Source organism: Podarcis vaucheri (genome assembly GCF_965113315.1).
Source record: "Podarcis vaucheri genome assembly, chromosome: 6".
NCBI classification, from domain to species: Eukaryota; Metazoa; Chordata; class Lepidosauria; order Squamata; family Lacertidae; genus Podarcis; species Podarcis vaucheri.
The window spans coordinates 54,787,807-54,803,727 of NC_138764.1; the positions used below are offsets into that span (position 1 = coordinate 54,787,807).

General features: G+C 48.1%; 1 protein-coding gene across 3 annotated transcripts in view; it reads left to right on the plus strand.

Moving 5' to 3' along the window:
- EIF2B3 (eukaryotic translation initiation factor 2B subunit gamma) overlaps positions 1 to 15,921 on the plus strand; it is a 94,386-nt gene that overhangs the window by 7,703 nt on the left and 70,762 nt on the right. Inside the window, exons 1-3 of one of the 3 annotated variants that reach the window (XM_082228878.1) lie at positions 862 to 1,018; positions 1,710 to 1,866; positions 4,109 to 4,248. In XM_082228878.1, coding sequence (XP_082085004.1) covers positions 1,719 to 1,866; positions 4,109 to 4,248 — 288 coding nt within the window. In that variant the 5' untranslated portion in view covers positions 862 to 1,018; positions 1,710 to 1,718. The other 2 variants (XM_082228879.1, XM_082228877.1) reach the window with 2 other exon arrangements.

Below are 15,921 nucleotides of genomic sequence, written 5' to 3' on the forward strand. Positions count from 1 at the left end.
CAGCATCTTGAAGCCTTCTGTACATGCACTGATGCAAAAAACAAAAACAAAAACAAAACACTGAAACGGTAGCTGAAGATGAATCTTATTTTTCACCTCATTTTCTGGAGATGATAATAGTGAGCAGCCAACAAATTTGTTTTTTAAAGCCTCTCTGATATTTCAGTGTTTCTGGGCAGAAAGGTTAAAAACTTTCCACAACCCTGGATTTGCATCTGTCACTAAATCCGTGGCAGCTGTGTTTATATTGAACCTCGGTTACTACGCATGTCTTCGAGAGCCAATTTTGACAAAACCCAGTCAGACTCACGGCCAATACAGATAGTATTGGCAGATATTCTAAGCTGAAACAACGTGAGATTTCAAGTTTCACTGCTTCCCATCAGGCAAAAGTAGTCAACGGCAAGTACACACACAGAGAGATAAATCCGCGCCAGGTTGTGCAGATTGACTTGCCCCATTCGAACCCGGCTTTACTCAGCCCAGATGTTTCTGGACTACAACTCCCATTATCCCTGACCATGCAGGCTATGTTGCTCTGCGGCTGGTGGAAGCTGCAGTTTAACAACGGGGCAGGGGCGAAGGTTCACCAACGAGAAACAGTCGATATTTTATTCTTTGGGAGTTATACTTTGGGAAGCAAGAGGCAGCAAGCCACCTCACCCGCCTCCCCTCCCTCGAGCAGCTGGGAATGGGCTCCTCCTATCCGAATGAGCTTCAGAAAGAAACCTGCAGATCGGTAGCTCGGCGTTGCTGCCGCTGCGGGAATCGATAGCTCGGTGTTCTTCGCGCCCGGCTTATTTTCCCCGCCCGCAAGGAGGAGGATTGGTTGTTCGGCGCTCTTCCTGAGGGGATGCTCATCGATTCGCTCCGCGGGTAAACACGCTGGCGCGAGCCTATGCACGTTGCGGCGGCGCAGGCGCGGAAGCGACCCTGAAGGAAGGGGAAGTCACTGCGATTGGTTCCTTGTCACTCTGGCAGGGGACTAACCGGCAGCCTTTGCTATCCAGGTGACAAGGTGAGGGGTGTGCTGGGCTGCGAAGCTCTGGCGCCCAGGCCCGGCGAGCCCACCGGGGGTTTCTTCGCTGTGACTGGGCAAGGGGGACCTCGGCCGTCTTCAGCTGTCCAGCATAATAAAAGAGGCCGAAGTTGCCAGGGGACATCATCAAACCCCGCCTCCTTTGCTTTTGAGGCCAGGGGCTGAAGTCCGTGGGCGCTGCAAACAGGCTTTAATACCAGAGCTCAGTTGTGGGACGCCTTTGGCTTGCTTGCCTGAATCTGTAGCCCTCGCCAGGCCAACCCAGTAAGGCAAGTACTGTAAACACAAAGTAAAAGTAAAATTCAGCATGAAGCAATAAAGGAAAAACCTCTGAGCATATGAAAAGTGTGTTTCTCCCGAGCTACCACAACCTGTCCTGTCTCAGAAGATTCAGCTCTGGCCCCTCTGGTTTTATAAACTGGATCATTGTGTTTCAAATTTTGAGTTCATTTCTGAGGTAGACATCCTTTGGGAGCAGGTTAGCCTGGTTGGGAGCGTGTTAATTGTCCGTAAATAAGAGATTAGGGTGATGGTTGTGCTCCAAGGCAGTGCCTGTAGATAAGTTCAGGGGCAGTTGCCTCAGGGTGACACTAGCTCTGCATTTTCTTCCCTAGGCGACTGCCTATTTGCTGATTCTGTTTCTAGAATGCTCTCTAATTTGTCTTTCCAGATCTTTGCCATGGAGTTTCAAGCAGTGGTGATGGCGGTTGGGGGTGGATCCCGCATGATGGATCTGACCTCAAGCATCCCTAAAGCTCTCTTACCTATTGGCAACAAACCCTTAATATGGTACCCGCTCAATCTGCTGGAACAAGTTGGTTTTGAAGGTGAGCACCAAGCATTGCAGAATGCCTATGATAAGATGACTTGTAGTGTGATCAAATTACACATAAGCTCATTCATACACCTGCTGTTTGCAGCAGGTGTAGGAATGAGGTACAAAGAAGAAGAAAAATTGGAGGATTTCACTTCATATATGCAGGCCAAATAAACCCAGACTGTCACCCTACTCTTCAATGGGCTTTTGAGGGAGGGGATCACACAACATATAGTTAAACTATGGCATTTACTACCACAGGATCTGGGGATGGCCTCTAATGTAGTCAGTTTTAAAGTGGAATTAGACATATTCGTGGATAGTAAAAGCCATCAGTGGCTACTAGTCATGATCCCACGATCAGAGGAACAGTGTCTCTGAACACTGGTGTTGTGGAACAGCAGGTGCTGGGAAACAAGAATGGGAGAATTGCTTGAGAATTGTGCTCAAGTCCTGCTTATGGGCTCCCACAGAGGTGACTGGTTGGTTGCTCTGTGGAACAGGATGTGGCACTGGATGGATCTCTGTTCTGGTCCTGAAAAGCTTTTCTTATATTCTGATCCTTGACTGATATAGCTTGGTAATTCCTATATTTAAGTGTAGGGTTATATGCATTGGTGTTAAATATGAGTGTTCTATAGTATGGTCATGATCCAGAGGGATGCATATGCCAGAATTATTCTTATTGCTTTTCACTTTTGGGATTTGGCATGCAAGCAGCAATACAGTGCACATCAGCAGCATTATCTTTTGTTTTAAAACCGTTGTGCCAAGTTTCAAAAATGCCTTCTGAGTCTGAGAAAGTTTAAAGTTTTGGGGTTCTTGTAGGGCCAACTTCTGTGATGAAAACACAGAAAAAAATTGAATGTAAGCATCTTTTTAGGTTGCCACCACAATTAAATATAAAGAATATATGTGTCTCTCAAGAGACTATTGAATATGGGGCAGCTATGCGGAATCTGGATTTCTCTAGAATAGTTTGGTTCATTTTAATTTGATTCACCAGATTGTGGCTTGCAGTTAGTTTAAAGTACCGTATTTACTCGAGTCTAAGCCAACCTGAATATAAGCCGAGGCACCTAATTTTACCACAAAAAACTGGGAAAACTTATTGACTCGAGTATAAGCCTGTTCACCACACCACAAACCTGGTGGTGGCGGTGGCGGAGAAAGAACAAGCAGCCCCAAAGGGCTGATTTCGGGCTGCTCATTCCTCCTCCACCGCCTACAGTGGCAAAGGCGGAGGAGGAGGAAAGAGCAGCCCGAAAGGACCCTCACTCGAGTATAAGCCAAGGGGGGCTTTTTCAGCATAAAAAATGTGCTGAAAAAGTCGGCTTATACAGTACCTTTCTTCCAAGTGCATAGGTAACATTTTCCAGGTATAGCTTTCAAATAGTAAATTGTTGTTTGTATACTGCTTTTCTGCCCTAATAGTTCTCAGAGCAATTCGCAGTAGTAAAATTGGATTTATAGGTAGATTACTGCCTCTGCAATAGTAAATCTGGAATACCAGGTACTACTTATGGTATTAAACATTGATGTCATCTGGCTCCTGGCCCTGTTCTCCTGAAATGTGATAGCTGCAAAGTGGGGTACTGGGAAACAGATGTTCTTCAATTGCTCCTCTCATGCAGGTACTCTTGCCAGAGATCAGACATTAGCCAAACTTACCCAACAAGTTTTGCTACCCTTAACAAGTGGCCCTGAGAGTTGATGGTTTACCCAAGGTGTGTGATTAATATCCTAATGGAGGAGTTGGACCTGTATTTCCTACATCCAAACTAAGCATTCTAGATACTCTTCAGAGTGAGGTGTTCTTGCGTACCTATAAAGTCACATGTTTCAAACATGATCTGTTCATGTAAATATAGAGTGTCCATTTAAGTCCATGGAATGCCACACTGAGCAGAGGTGCTACTATTTCTTCTTGTTCTCCGTACGTTTTTGGTAACTTTCTTATACTTTGATTGTGAGTTCCTTTAGGTGAGACTGTTGTCTGCAAGGCTCCTGTGTCACAAATATAAAACTAATGTCATAAAATACTTAACTCCCCAAAATATTTAACCATTTACATATTCTACTGCAGATCATTTTTAGTCAGTAAAAAGCAGGTTTTCTAGATTTCCCACAATAGCAGCTGGTCTTGGGGGAAAACAAGCTTTGATTGATTCATATTTAGTTCAGTAGACGAGCATAATAATGTTATAACTTTTCGTAGTTGTACTCATGCAACATTTTCTTCTGCACTTTAGAAGTCATTGTGGTTACAACAAAAGAAGTTCAGAAAGTGCTAAACTTGGAGACGAAGCTGAAGCTTGATATTGTATGTATTACTGATGATGCCGATATGGGGACTGCAGACTCACTGCGGCATATTCACGAGAAAATAAAGGTATTACTGTATTTTAAAATTTTACTTTAAATTATTAATTTAACAGAATTTTTAGTAGATATGGATAATGCAATTATGTATAAGGAAAAGCTAATAACACAATTAGTACAAATAAGTGTTCTATAATGAAGAAATGAAATAAACTTAAAAATAAATAAATATAAGAAATAGAAAAAAAAGTATTAGATTTCCCATATCTAGGTTTCCTGTATCAGATTAATGGTTGTTCTTTAATCATGGTACATCATGCTAAATCACAATTTAGTATGATAAAATGAGCTGCAGTGAACCTTTGCTCTCCAATGCAACTGTGAGAAGGAGTTTGGAAGCATTTCCTTCTATTGTGCTTGTTGTACAGTCATACCTCGGGTTGCGAACGCTGTGGGTTGCGCGTTTTCAGGTTACAGATGCGCCGAATCCAGAAGTACCGGATGGGGTTACTTCTGGATTTCAGCGCTTGCACATGCGCAGAAGCACTAAATCACACTTTGTGCATGCGCAGAAGTGCCGAATTGCGTCACGCACGTGCGCAGATGCGGCGCTGCGGGTTGTGAACGCTGCTGGTTGCGAACGTGCCTCCCGCATGGATCACGTTCGCAACCCGAGGTTCCACTGTATTTTCAAAATCTGACAAACTGTGACTAACTATGGTTTGAAACAAGTCAACTTTGTGCCATGAGTTATGAAACTAGCTTATTTAAAAGAACCATAGTTAACATTATTCCAAACTGTAAACTGTGGTTGAACTGTTGCTGTGCAACTAAAATCATCCAATCTCAATTTCATAGCAGAGCGGGGAGGCAGGGGCAGAACATGGTAGCCAGAGGTTTTCTGCAGCTTGTTCTTGTCTCACTGAACTATAGTGTAATGCCTATATGCAGCCAATAATTTTATAATTTTAGCAATCTGCCAGACCTTGTAAAGTCATGGATATGTTTTTGAACTTACTATTTCTCCATTATATTGTACTTGAGTGAATTTCAGTGAATAGATTTGCTGTTCACTTCAGTCAATCCCTGGGCACAGCATCTTTAAGATAATTCAACATTTGAACAAGTAGGTCATGTACACCATCCTAAGCTCCTTGGAGGAAGGGTGGGATATAAATGCAGTACATAAATAAATGTGAAATATTAATTCCATTATTTGTTTTGTTTAATACCCTTATTCCCAAATCGAGTAATATAAATACGTTCACTCCAGATGCCTAATAATTTTTCTAAGAGACTTAATCCTTTTGAAACACAAAAACAAAAAGGATGGATTCTTACCATTTTTGTGTATTTCTCATGGTGTAAGATATCAGTAAAACAGCTTTGTAAAAAATGTTTTAGATTTATGGGTGGGGGGGACCCAAACCAGAGCCTATGTAAACCAAACTTTTTCACACTGTTTCATGCCTTCAGTACTTTCCCTCTTGTAAAATATTTTGTTACAATTATATAATCTCCATTGCATAAACACCATTGCTAGCTAATAACCAAGTATTTTCTCAGATATTTATGCATAATCTTAAACTACTTATTTAAGTGGTTGCCTTGCCCATTATTGTGCTACTTCCTCATGTGAAAGATTGTGGTGTCTTATTATAGCCTTTAGCAAAGCTGGTCAAAGGCAAATAGTGCTTTTCCTAGTAATTAAAATGGGACACTGTCAGAGCTGCTACCAGGTCCCAGCTCACATAGGACCACGCCACACAGCGTCCACTTTAAAAGAGTCTTTATTGAGTTACAGGTTTCATTTCCGAACTGCAGCGTGCAGCTCTACACCTTCTGCTCTAGGTCGGCGAAGACCCGTCTGAGTCCCCGCCTCTTGCACACCAGCTTAATACCCTAGCCTTGCTCCACCTCCTTCGCCTCTCCCTACGTCTCTGGGTCCTTCTGCCCCCCTGGGCCTCCTCCCTTCTACTCTCCTCTGACGCTGACCCCCCTGATCCTTCTGCCTCCTTGCGGCGGGCTTTAGGACCTGGCTCACTCTCCGGGCTGCTTACTGCTCCAGCTTCCGCTGCATTTGAACTTGGCGCGCGCGCCCAACTCTCTACTTTCCTCTTAACCGTTGCCTCGCTCTCTGAGGAGGGCGTGACCACCCCTGACTCGTGCCCTCCCTCCTGCTGACAGTCTCCGGAACCCGATGCCTGGCTACCTTCCTCCCTGCTGCTCTCAGTCTTGAGCGTGGGTCCCGACTTCCAGCTGCTGCCGCCCTCAGTTATGAGCGTGGGTCCCGACTTCCAGCTGCTGCTCTCTGAATCTCCTCTGTTCCCTTCCTCCTGGGGTGTCCCCCCGGATCCCCCCCTTGCTCTGCTCACTGGGGCTCCCTTTTGGGAGTCCTCTGACTCACTGCTTAGGCTTGGAGATCTCGGGTCGTCATCATCACTCATTCTCCCTTCGGCTTCCTCCCCCTCGCTCTCTGTTTCCACCCTTCTCTGCGTCTCTGCTTCTGAACCCCTGACATCCATCCCCCCCTCGAAGCCCCCCCTTCCCCCCTCCCCGCTGTCAGGTGTGGGTGCTGGGCGCTCCATCATCATGGGAGGGAATGCTGGATACAGGTCGCTCCCCGTGGGTGGCCGCCAACTGAAGACCTCCGAGTCTTCCCCCTCGCGGTCGTCGACGTTGACTTGTTGCTCTTCCATCTCTGTACCGCCGTGCTCGAACCCGAGGTCCTCCCCGAACACGTCCATGTCAGTCTCTGCGTCGGTCGCTCGACCTGGCATCTCCAGCCACTTCCTGCGCCATCGCTCCTCTGGTCGATCGTCCCACCAATACGAGTTGCCTGATGCCGAACCTGCCGGTGAACCTTCTGGGGAACGGGTGCTCCGTGCGGGTTCCCCTTCTGAGTCGAATCCATGGAACGTGCTGGAAGAAAGTGTGGGTGTGAACAACCAGTCGTCGAAGAAGCTCGCTGGCATGGGTTTGTGTGGGAAGAGGGCATGAAACTCGTCCTTGAGCAGGGGTTCCTCCAAAGCGTAGTCTGGTACCCAGCTATTGGCGCTGGCCCGGGTGCCCTCTCTGGCTAAGAGGTATTCGACTCCCTCTTCCCCCCATCTGGAGTCCAAAATCTCCGTGACCTCGTTGATGTGGTCCTGGTGCTTCACCTCCCGCGTCTCCGTCCGTTCCCGGAGCGGACTTGGCGCCGTCCCTGGCTCCTGGAACCTGTGAGGTGCCTTGTAGGGAGTGAGCACCGACCTGTGGAACACCGGATGCATTCTGGAACCCTCCGGCAGCGCCAGTCGGAAGGCTACCGGGTTGATCTGCGCTTCGACTTGGTACGGACCGATCTGCTTGTGCCCCAACTTCTTCTTGGCAAGCGACCTGGTCGGCACTGCGTGGGCTGCCAACCAGACCCAGTCTCCCACTTGGATCACTTCGCCAACCCGCCTGTGCTTGTCAGCTTGCACCTTGTAGGCGTGCTTAGCTAGCTCCAGCTGCCGTCTGAGTTGATCGTGGACCGCCTGCAGCTCTGACGCGAACGCGTCCGCCGTCTGTGGTTCTCCTTCCCCCACTCTCTCCAGTCCCGGGAAGGTTCTGGGATTCCTCCCATTGTTGGCAAAGAACGGCGTCACTCCTGTGGACACGTGCTTCGTGTTGTTGTAAGCGAACTCGGCTAGCGGCAGGTAATCCACCCACGTCGCAGGCTGTTGATTGGCATAGCATCTCAGGTACTGCTGCATGATGGCATTGACCCTCTCTGCTTGCCCGTTGGTCTGCGGGTGTCTTGCTGATGCCAGATTGACCTTGACATTTAGAAAACCCATCAGCTTCTGCCAGAAAGACGAGATGAACTGGCGTCCGCGGTCGGACAGGATAGACCGTGGCAGGCCATGCACTTTGAACACGTGATCTATGAACAGTTTGGCGGTTTGTTCCGCCGTGGCCACCTTCGCACACGGAATGAAATGTGCCATCTTGGTGAACAAGTCCACCACCACTAGCACAGCTGTCTTGCCTCTCGAGTTGGGTAAATCCGTCACAAAGTCCAGGGCCACCCTCTCCCACGGTTCAAACGGTGTTTGCAGCGGTTCTAACAGTCCCGCCGGTGGTCTGTGTACCGGCTTGGCCCTCTGGCAGGTGTCGCACCTCGCGACGTAGTCCGCGACCTCTCCTCTCAGCCTGGGCCACCAGAAGTCTCTCGCGACTAATTCCATCGTTTTCTCTGTGCCAAAGTGACCGGCCGTGGGTGCGTCGTGCAACTGTTGCAGTACCTTGGCGCGAAGGTCGTCTCCTGGTACATAGACAGCCCCTTTGCGTAGGAGCAAGCCGTCCCGCACCTGGAACTCGTCCGTGGTAGCCGTGCCTCTGAGCAGTTCCGCCATCTTGTCTTGCGCGAATGAGTCGTCCCGCAATGCACGTCGCACCGCATCCAGGTCTACTGTAGCTGAGGCACACGCCCACGCCGTCGGTGCGAAGATGTGCATGGCCGCCGCTGGCGTCACCTCTTCTAGGTATTGCGGTTTTCGGGACAGTGCATCCGCCATGATGTTGGTGTCGCCTGGGACGTACTCTATTCGGAAATTGAAGTCAGCAAAGAACTCCGCCCAACGTATCTGCCTCTGGTTCAGGAACTGAGCCGTGCGCCAGTGCTCCAGATTCTTGTGGTCCGTGCAGACCTGCACCGTGTGCTTGGCGCCGATTAGGAAGTGCCTCCACGCCTTGAAAGCTGCATGAATGGCCAGCAACTCCCTGTCCCAGATGGTGTAGTTCTGCTCCGACTTGCTGAGCTTTCTGGAGTAGAACGCTCCCGGCCGCCACACCCCCTGCGGGTCTCGCTGCAGCAGGACAGCTCCCACGGCTCTGTCTGACGCGTCTGTCTCTACCCTCAACGGTTTACTGGGGTCGATATGCAGCAGTTGCTTCTCCGATGCGAAGAGATGCTTGAGCGCTTGAAAGGACTGTTCCGCCTGCTCCGTCCAGATGAATTTCTTTTTTTTGGAGCTGAGCGTGTCCGTAATTGCTGCCGTCTGCATCGCGAACCCCTTGATAAACTTGCGATAGAAGTTGGCGAAGCCGATAAACCGCTGGACCTCCTTCCGGTTGCGCGGGCTTTTCCAATCCAATACCGCACGAACCTTGGTGCTGTCCATGGCTATCCCCTTGTCCGACAACTTGTATCCCAGGAAATCCACCTCCGTCGTGTCGAACTGGCACTTCTCCAGCTTGGCGTACAGTCTATGTTGTTGCAACCTGCTGAGCACCTCCCTCACGTCTCGGTCGTGAGCTTGCTGCGAGTCAGAGAAAATCAGGATGTCATCCAGGAAGCAGACGCATGTCTTGTAGAGGAGTCCCTCCAACACGTGATGCATAAAAGCTTGAAAACAGTGAGAGCCATTTTGTAATCCAAAGGGCATAACTCTGTATTCGTAGGTGCCCAGCGGCGTGAACATGGCCGTCTTCCACTCATCGCCCTCCCGCATGCGGATGAGATTGTACGCCCCTCGCAGGTCCAACTTGGTGAACACGCGTCCCTTGCGCACCGTCGCGAGGAGGTCGTCAATCCTGGGCATGGGGTAATCAGACTGTTTGGTCATCTGGTTCAAAAGGCGGTAGTCCACAACTAGTCTTTTTTGGGGCGTGTCTTTCTTTTTCACGAAGAAAACGGGACTGCCCCCCACTGCCTTGGACTCTCTGATGAAGCCACGCTCCAGATTATGCTCGATGAACTGTTTGAGTTCCTGCATTTCATCTTCAGACATGGAGTATAGCCGCCCCTTCGGCAGCGTCGCCCCCGGTAGGAGGTCAATCTTGCAGTCATATGGCCGGTGAGGGGGTAGCTTGTCCGCCTCCTTCTCGCAGAAGACCTCCAAAAAGCTCGCGTATTTGTGGGGGACCGCTTGCAACGTTCCCAACTGCAGTTGTGATTCCTCCTCCTCTCCCTCCCGTCGGGGCAGGATGCAGTGTTCTGCGCAATAAGAGGAGCCGAAGATCAGTTGTCTCTGGTACCAAGCCAGTGTCGGACTGTGCCTGTCCAGCCAACTCATGCCCAACACAATGGGCGTGTCCGACAGTTGGGTGACATTAAAACTGATGACTTCCCTGTGGTTGCCAAGGCGCATCACCATCGGTGGCGTCTGCTTCACCACCTGCCCCCCTAGCAACTCTCTGCCATCCACTGTGACGACTTGCAGGGGCAGAGTGGCAGGCAATAGCTGTATAGCGTGCTGCTCCACAAAGCTCTGCGCTATAAAGTCTGCGTTGCTTCCAGAATCCACAGAAAGCGGCACTTCGATAGTGACGCCGTCGGGTAGCTGGAGAGATGCTGTGAGCTGCACTACTGGTTTGGGTGGGAGGGGATCCGTGGGTTGCAAGATTGCTGGGGACTGCTTCACAGATGCGTCTGGCTGGGCCCCAGTGCCTCCGTCTCCAGCCAGACATCGTCGTTTCCCTGCTGTGGTTCTCCTTGCTGCGTTGCTGCAGTCACCATTGCTGAGGCTGCAGTGTGCTTGTGGAGCCTCCGGGGACACTCCTTCGCCAAATGGCCTGGATCCTCGCAGATGTAACACTTCCTGTTCCCTCTAGGAGGCTTCGCTTTCACTGCTGCCGGTGCTAGGGCTCTGGCTGCTGACTGAGCCCTTGCACCTCCAACCTCCATCGGTTCCCCTCCCCCTCCTGGCGGAGGTGTGGATTGCGCACGCGCTGCTTCCCTCGGAACGAAAGAGAAACTTCTCGCTGCTTCGCGCCCTCCACGTCCTTCATCTCTGCACCATGGACGTTCTTCCAGCCTCACCCCCACAGTCAGCGCCCTTTGGACCACCTCCTGCGTGCTTCGGGGCCTCTCCCCCCTTGCAATTTCATCCTTAACCGCTGAACTTAGACCCTCCCAGAAGAGGTCTCTGACAGGGGGCGAATCCCGATCCCATTCTAAAGCACTGACCAGCGCAAAAAATCGGGCGTGATACTGCCGGACGCTCGCCCTCCCTTGTTTTAGTCCATGAATCTCCCGTCTGGCAAGATCCACATCAATAGTAGACAAAAAACACGCATCCATCGCTTTGATAAAGGCATCTGCATTCTGAAGCGCCGGATCTTTATCCCTCCACAAATTGCGCAGCCAGGCTTTGGCATCCCCATGCAAATGGGACAATATGAACCCCACCTTCTCTTCCTCATCTCTAAAGTCTTTTGCCAGCAGTTGCAGTGCGCACATTACGTCTGCTCTAAAATTAGGGTACTGTTGCAAAGTCCCATCGAAGTGAGCCACAAGCCCTCCTGCTCTCCGTGCCAATCCCACGCCCTCCGGTCTGGGTCCCGGTTGCCCTTGCTTAACAAGCATTTCAAACCTGGCGTGTAGGTCTCTGTAGGCGGCTGTAGTCTCCTCCTCCCGTTTTTTGGAAGCCAATACCTCTGAGGACAACTGGGTCACTGCCTCTTGCAGCGCGGAGATCCTCTGTTCTTCCGTCATCTTGCTAACCTTTGTGAGCTCGCTTACAGACACCCCTCTTCCTCCCCTAGCGGCTTCTGCTCCCGCTGCGAGGTTTCAGGTTTCTGAAGCTTTGATGGGACGGGTCTTACTGTCAGAGCTGCTACCAGGTCCCAGCTCACATAGGACCACGCCACACAGCGTCCACTTTAAAAGAGTCTTTATTGAGTTACAGGTTTCATTTCCGAACTGCAGCGTGCAGCTCTACACCTTCTGCTCTAGGTCGGCGAAGACCCGTCTGAGTCCCCGCCTCTTGCACACCAGCTTAATACCCTAGCCTTGCTCCACCTCCTTCGCCTCTCCCTACGTCTCTGGGTCCTTCTGCCCCCCTGGGCCTCCTCCCTTCTACTCTCCTCTGACGCTGACCCCCCTGATCCTTCTGCCTCCTTGCGGCGGGCTTTAGGACCTGGCTCACTCTCCGGGCTGCTTACTGCTCCAGCTTCCGCTGCATTTGAACTTGGCGCGCGCGCCCAACTCTCTACTTTCCTCTTAACCGTTGCCTCGCTCTCTGAGGAGGGCGTGACCACCCCTGACTCGTGCCCTCCCTCCTGCTGACAGTCTCCGGAACCCGATGCCTGGCTACCTTCCTCCCTGCTGCTCTCAGTCTTGAGCGTGGGTCCCGACTTCCAGCTGCTGCCGCCCTCAGTTATGAGCGTGGGTCCCGACTTCCAGCTGCTGCTCTCTGAATCTCCTCTGTTCCCTTCCTCCTGGGGTGTCCCCCCGGATCCCCCCCTTGCTCTGCTCACTGGGGCTCCCTTTTGGGAGTCCTCTGACTCACTGCTTAGGCTTGGAGATCTCGGGTCGTCATCATCACTCATTCTCCCTTCGGCTTCCTCCCCCTCGCTCTCTGTTTCCACCCTTCTCTGCGTCTCTGCTTCTGAACCCCTGACAGACACGATCTGCTGAAATATCCTTTTATACAAGCTGCCTTTGAAATGAGATGGTTTACTTGCTCTTTCCCACGCAGCTGATGCAAATGCCTCCTCAAATCTGGAATCTCAGGTGGCTACCTCATGGCAGTTGTCTTCTCTCTCTTCTCTAGCCATACATTAGACCTTCCCAGTTTGACTGGTTAAAATCTTTTTCAAACAGTCATGCAGACAAGGGAGGGTTTCAAATAGGCAAGCAGACAATGGGGACTCAATATATTCTGGAATTCATCCCAGGTGCTGAGTAACAAAGTGGAGAAAAGTCTTGTAAAACAGTTTGGTTTGTTGGATTTGTATCCCACCAACTGACTGTAAAACACAGTTTCAAAATATTCCAGTTAAAATAAAAGTGATGTTTTTCAAACAAAATAAAAAATCCAAAATGTTTAAAAACAGCAAATAAAATACCCTCCCCCTGGTCAGTTTAAACACAAATATGAATTGGCTGTCTTACTGATTCACAACAAACAATCCAGATGTATTTTGAGTTGCTTTTGTTCCAGAGCTGCCCAAGAAATGTTGTCTTTTCTAAACATTAATCCCTTCTTTAATCTTAGTTTGTATAATTAATAAAAGAATTTCAGGATTGGGACCGCCATGTCACCTTTAGCATGTGATTTTTCAATGTTCTTAGAAAAAATCAGAATGTTTTTTAATTGCATGTAATTTAATTTCATGTGCACTCAGCTGTCTTGCTTAAAAATACATTAAAGGTACATACATTTGGAGACATGTTGCATTGTTTGTTACCCCAATTCAAGTGGTTTCCTCACATTTATCTATTCTTCCCTTTAATTCAAGTCTGGGGGAATTTTCTGCTTGATTGCAGATTTGTTGTGTGTTTAGATAGGATATTGTGCACAGCCATTCTTATCCTATTTCCTAAGTCATGCTACCTAGCAGAGTAAGCCATGATGTCACAGGTGTGGGCTGGAGTATAGCAAATGTGCATTATGTACCAGTGTTGTATGTAAAAAATTCTGGTAGATCCTCAGCAAGATGACGCCAAACAGAAGACAACCATGTTCTAACACAGCAATTTTCCAAGGGTTTCAGTGATGTTGCAATACACATCCCTTTGGTGCCTTACCAGACACTTTGTTTAGGAATTATTCTCACATGACTCTGCACATGTTAGACTCCATTGGATAGCAGCTGCAATGATTCCTGGGGAGCCACCTGAACTGATTTCTAAAGGTTTATATATCGTAAATCAATGGAACTTATGCTGTTGGATCCTCAGTAAATTCAAGAAAATTCTAGGTCACCTTATTCCAGCAGTAGGAAACCTGTAGCCCCCTCCAGCTGTTGCTGAACTCCTTCTCTTACCATATCTCACCAATGGCCATGGTGGCTGGGACTGATGGGAACTGGAGCCCTACAACATTTGGAGGTTCGCAGGTTTCTCATTGCTGCCTTAGGCCATGAAATGATCCACATGTTCCACCTGGTACTCTGGCTATAATGTTTTAATTTGACTTGTATATCTCTTTACCATGTGATAAAGCGGAAACTTTTATTACCACAGCTGTTATGAACAGAATTAGTTTTCAACGTGAAGGACTAAGATTTGACTTCTCAGTACAAGTAATTTTTTTGAGCTGGGGTGGGAGGATATCCATTGCCTTCCTATGTTTTGAGGCATTGTTTCCAGATCACTCCATGTGCCCCCTTCCCACCTGGCAGGAAGTGGGAAGTCTAAACCTGGACAAAATTTCATCATTCAGTTTTCTGAGATTTAAAAGCAGTTTTCATTAAAACCACTGCTGCCAAGATGGTTTTTCCTTCCTGAAGTGCTACTCCACAAGACCCACTTGACTTTATATCTTGGTTCTCCATCTTCCATCTTTACCCTTGAACCTTCTCTTGCGCTACCTACCATCTCATACATTACTGGAATGCTGACTCCCATCACCACTCTTCTTATAACCCTAACATTCCACTGCTTCAGACTTTATAACGACAACTCCAAGCCTAAGAAGTCTAAATGAATGTATGCCACCTTTAAAGAGCTTCAAAGAGAGTCTTGGAAGACCCAGGATATGTAACCATCCAGCTTTCTACTCTTGTACAGCAGTATCAATTATGCTTCTCTTCAAACTGAATTTGGACCATCATCTTCCTTGCCTTGATGATTCTAACTCGACAAGTCTCCCATTAAGATCTTTGCATGGCATCAGAGCAGATAAATACAACTGTGTATCCCCATTACACGTGTTGGGAATTTGGTATTAACAGTACATAAAAGAAACTTGTATTGTTTAGAAAAACTAATAAGCATAATATCACTTAACCTCCAAATCTTCCAGAGTAGCCCTCTAAGATTGAGTTTCCCCTGCCTAAAATCCACAATACTTGAGAATGAATTCATATGCAATATTAGCAAAGAAATAGTTAGGCTCCTGCCTGTTTCTGCTTATGGCTCTTTCCTGAAAAATGTATGCAGATTTCACTTTGTGACCTAATGATTTTCACATGTGTTCCACTATCAGAATTGGGCTCCAACTGGGCTATTTCCACTCTTTTACGTTATGTACTCCACTGCCAATCCCTTGAATATTTTTTTTGATATTTTTTTTTTTGCTATACAATGTGTTAACATCATATGCAAAGCACAAGAGTCTCCATGGAGCCATCAAGAGAGGTAAGTGAGGCAAAGCAATTTTTATTTGTATTTTAGAGGGACGCACTTCAGCCTTAAAGTACAGAGAATGTCCTTTCAGCCTCACTAAAGGAGTCTGGTGAAATGCTTTAAGAAATCTAACTGCTCTGTTTATCTTTTTCAAAATCCACTCCTAAGTGAGGGAGGAAAAGGTCCCATTTGTCTCTTCATAGATGAATTTCATGGTACTTAAAAAAAAAAATCCACCAAAACAGTCCAAAAATATCTCTAATATGAGTTTGAAGTTTTTCTTTCCATGGTCACCAAGTTCTCGTCAACTGTACAAGAGATTCAGATTCCACCTCCCAGCCGTTACAGTGAGCCTTCTTACATCATGTGTTTGGAAAGGAGATTTTTCAACAGAGGAAGTGAAGCGCTAAGCTGCTCCATCCAAGACTACACGGATCAGTGATCCTCAGCAGCATACAGACCACTGCTGTGACATCACACTTTCCACAATGTGGCTCCAAAAGATGTACATACCAAACAAGATCTGGATTCTCGGTCTTTGTTTAGCTGTTCTGAGACATTATTCCCCTCTCTCTCCATCTGTGGAAGAATTGTGAGCCTTTTAAAAAACTTTACTTTGAAAAAAATAAGGAGAAACCAGGTAGTCCATCTGACAGAACATTATTTCATAGTCAATGTCTTAGCAAAAAGGGAAGGTTAAAT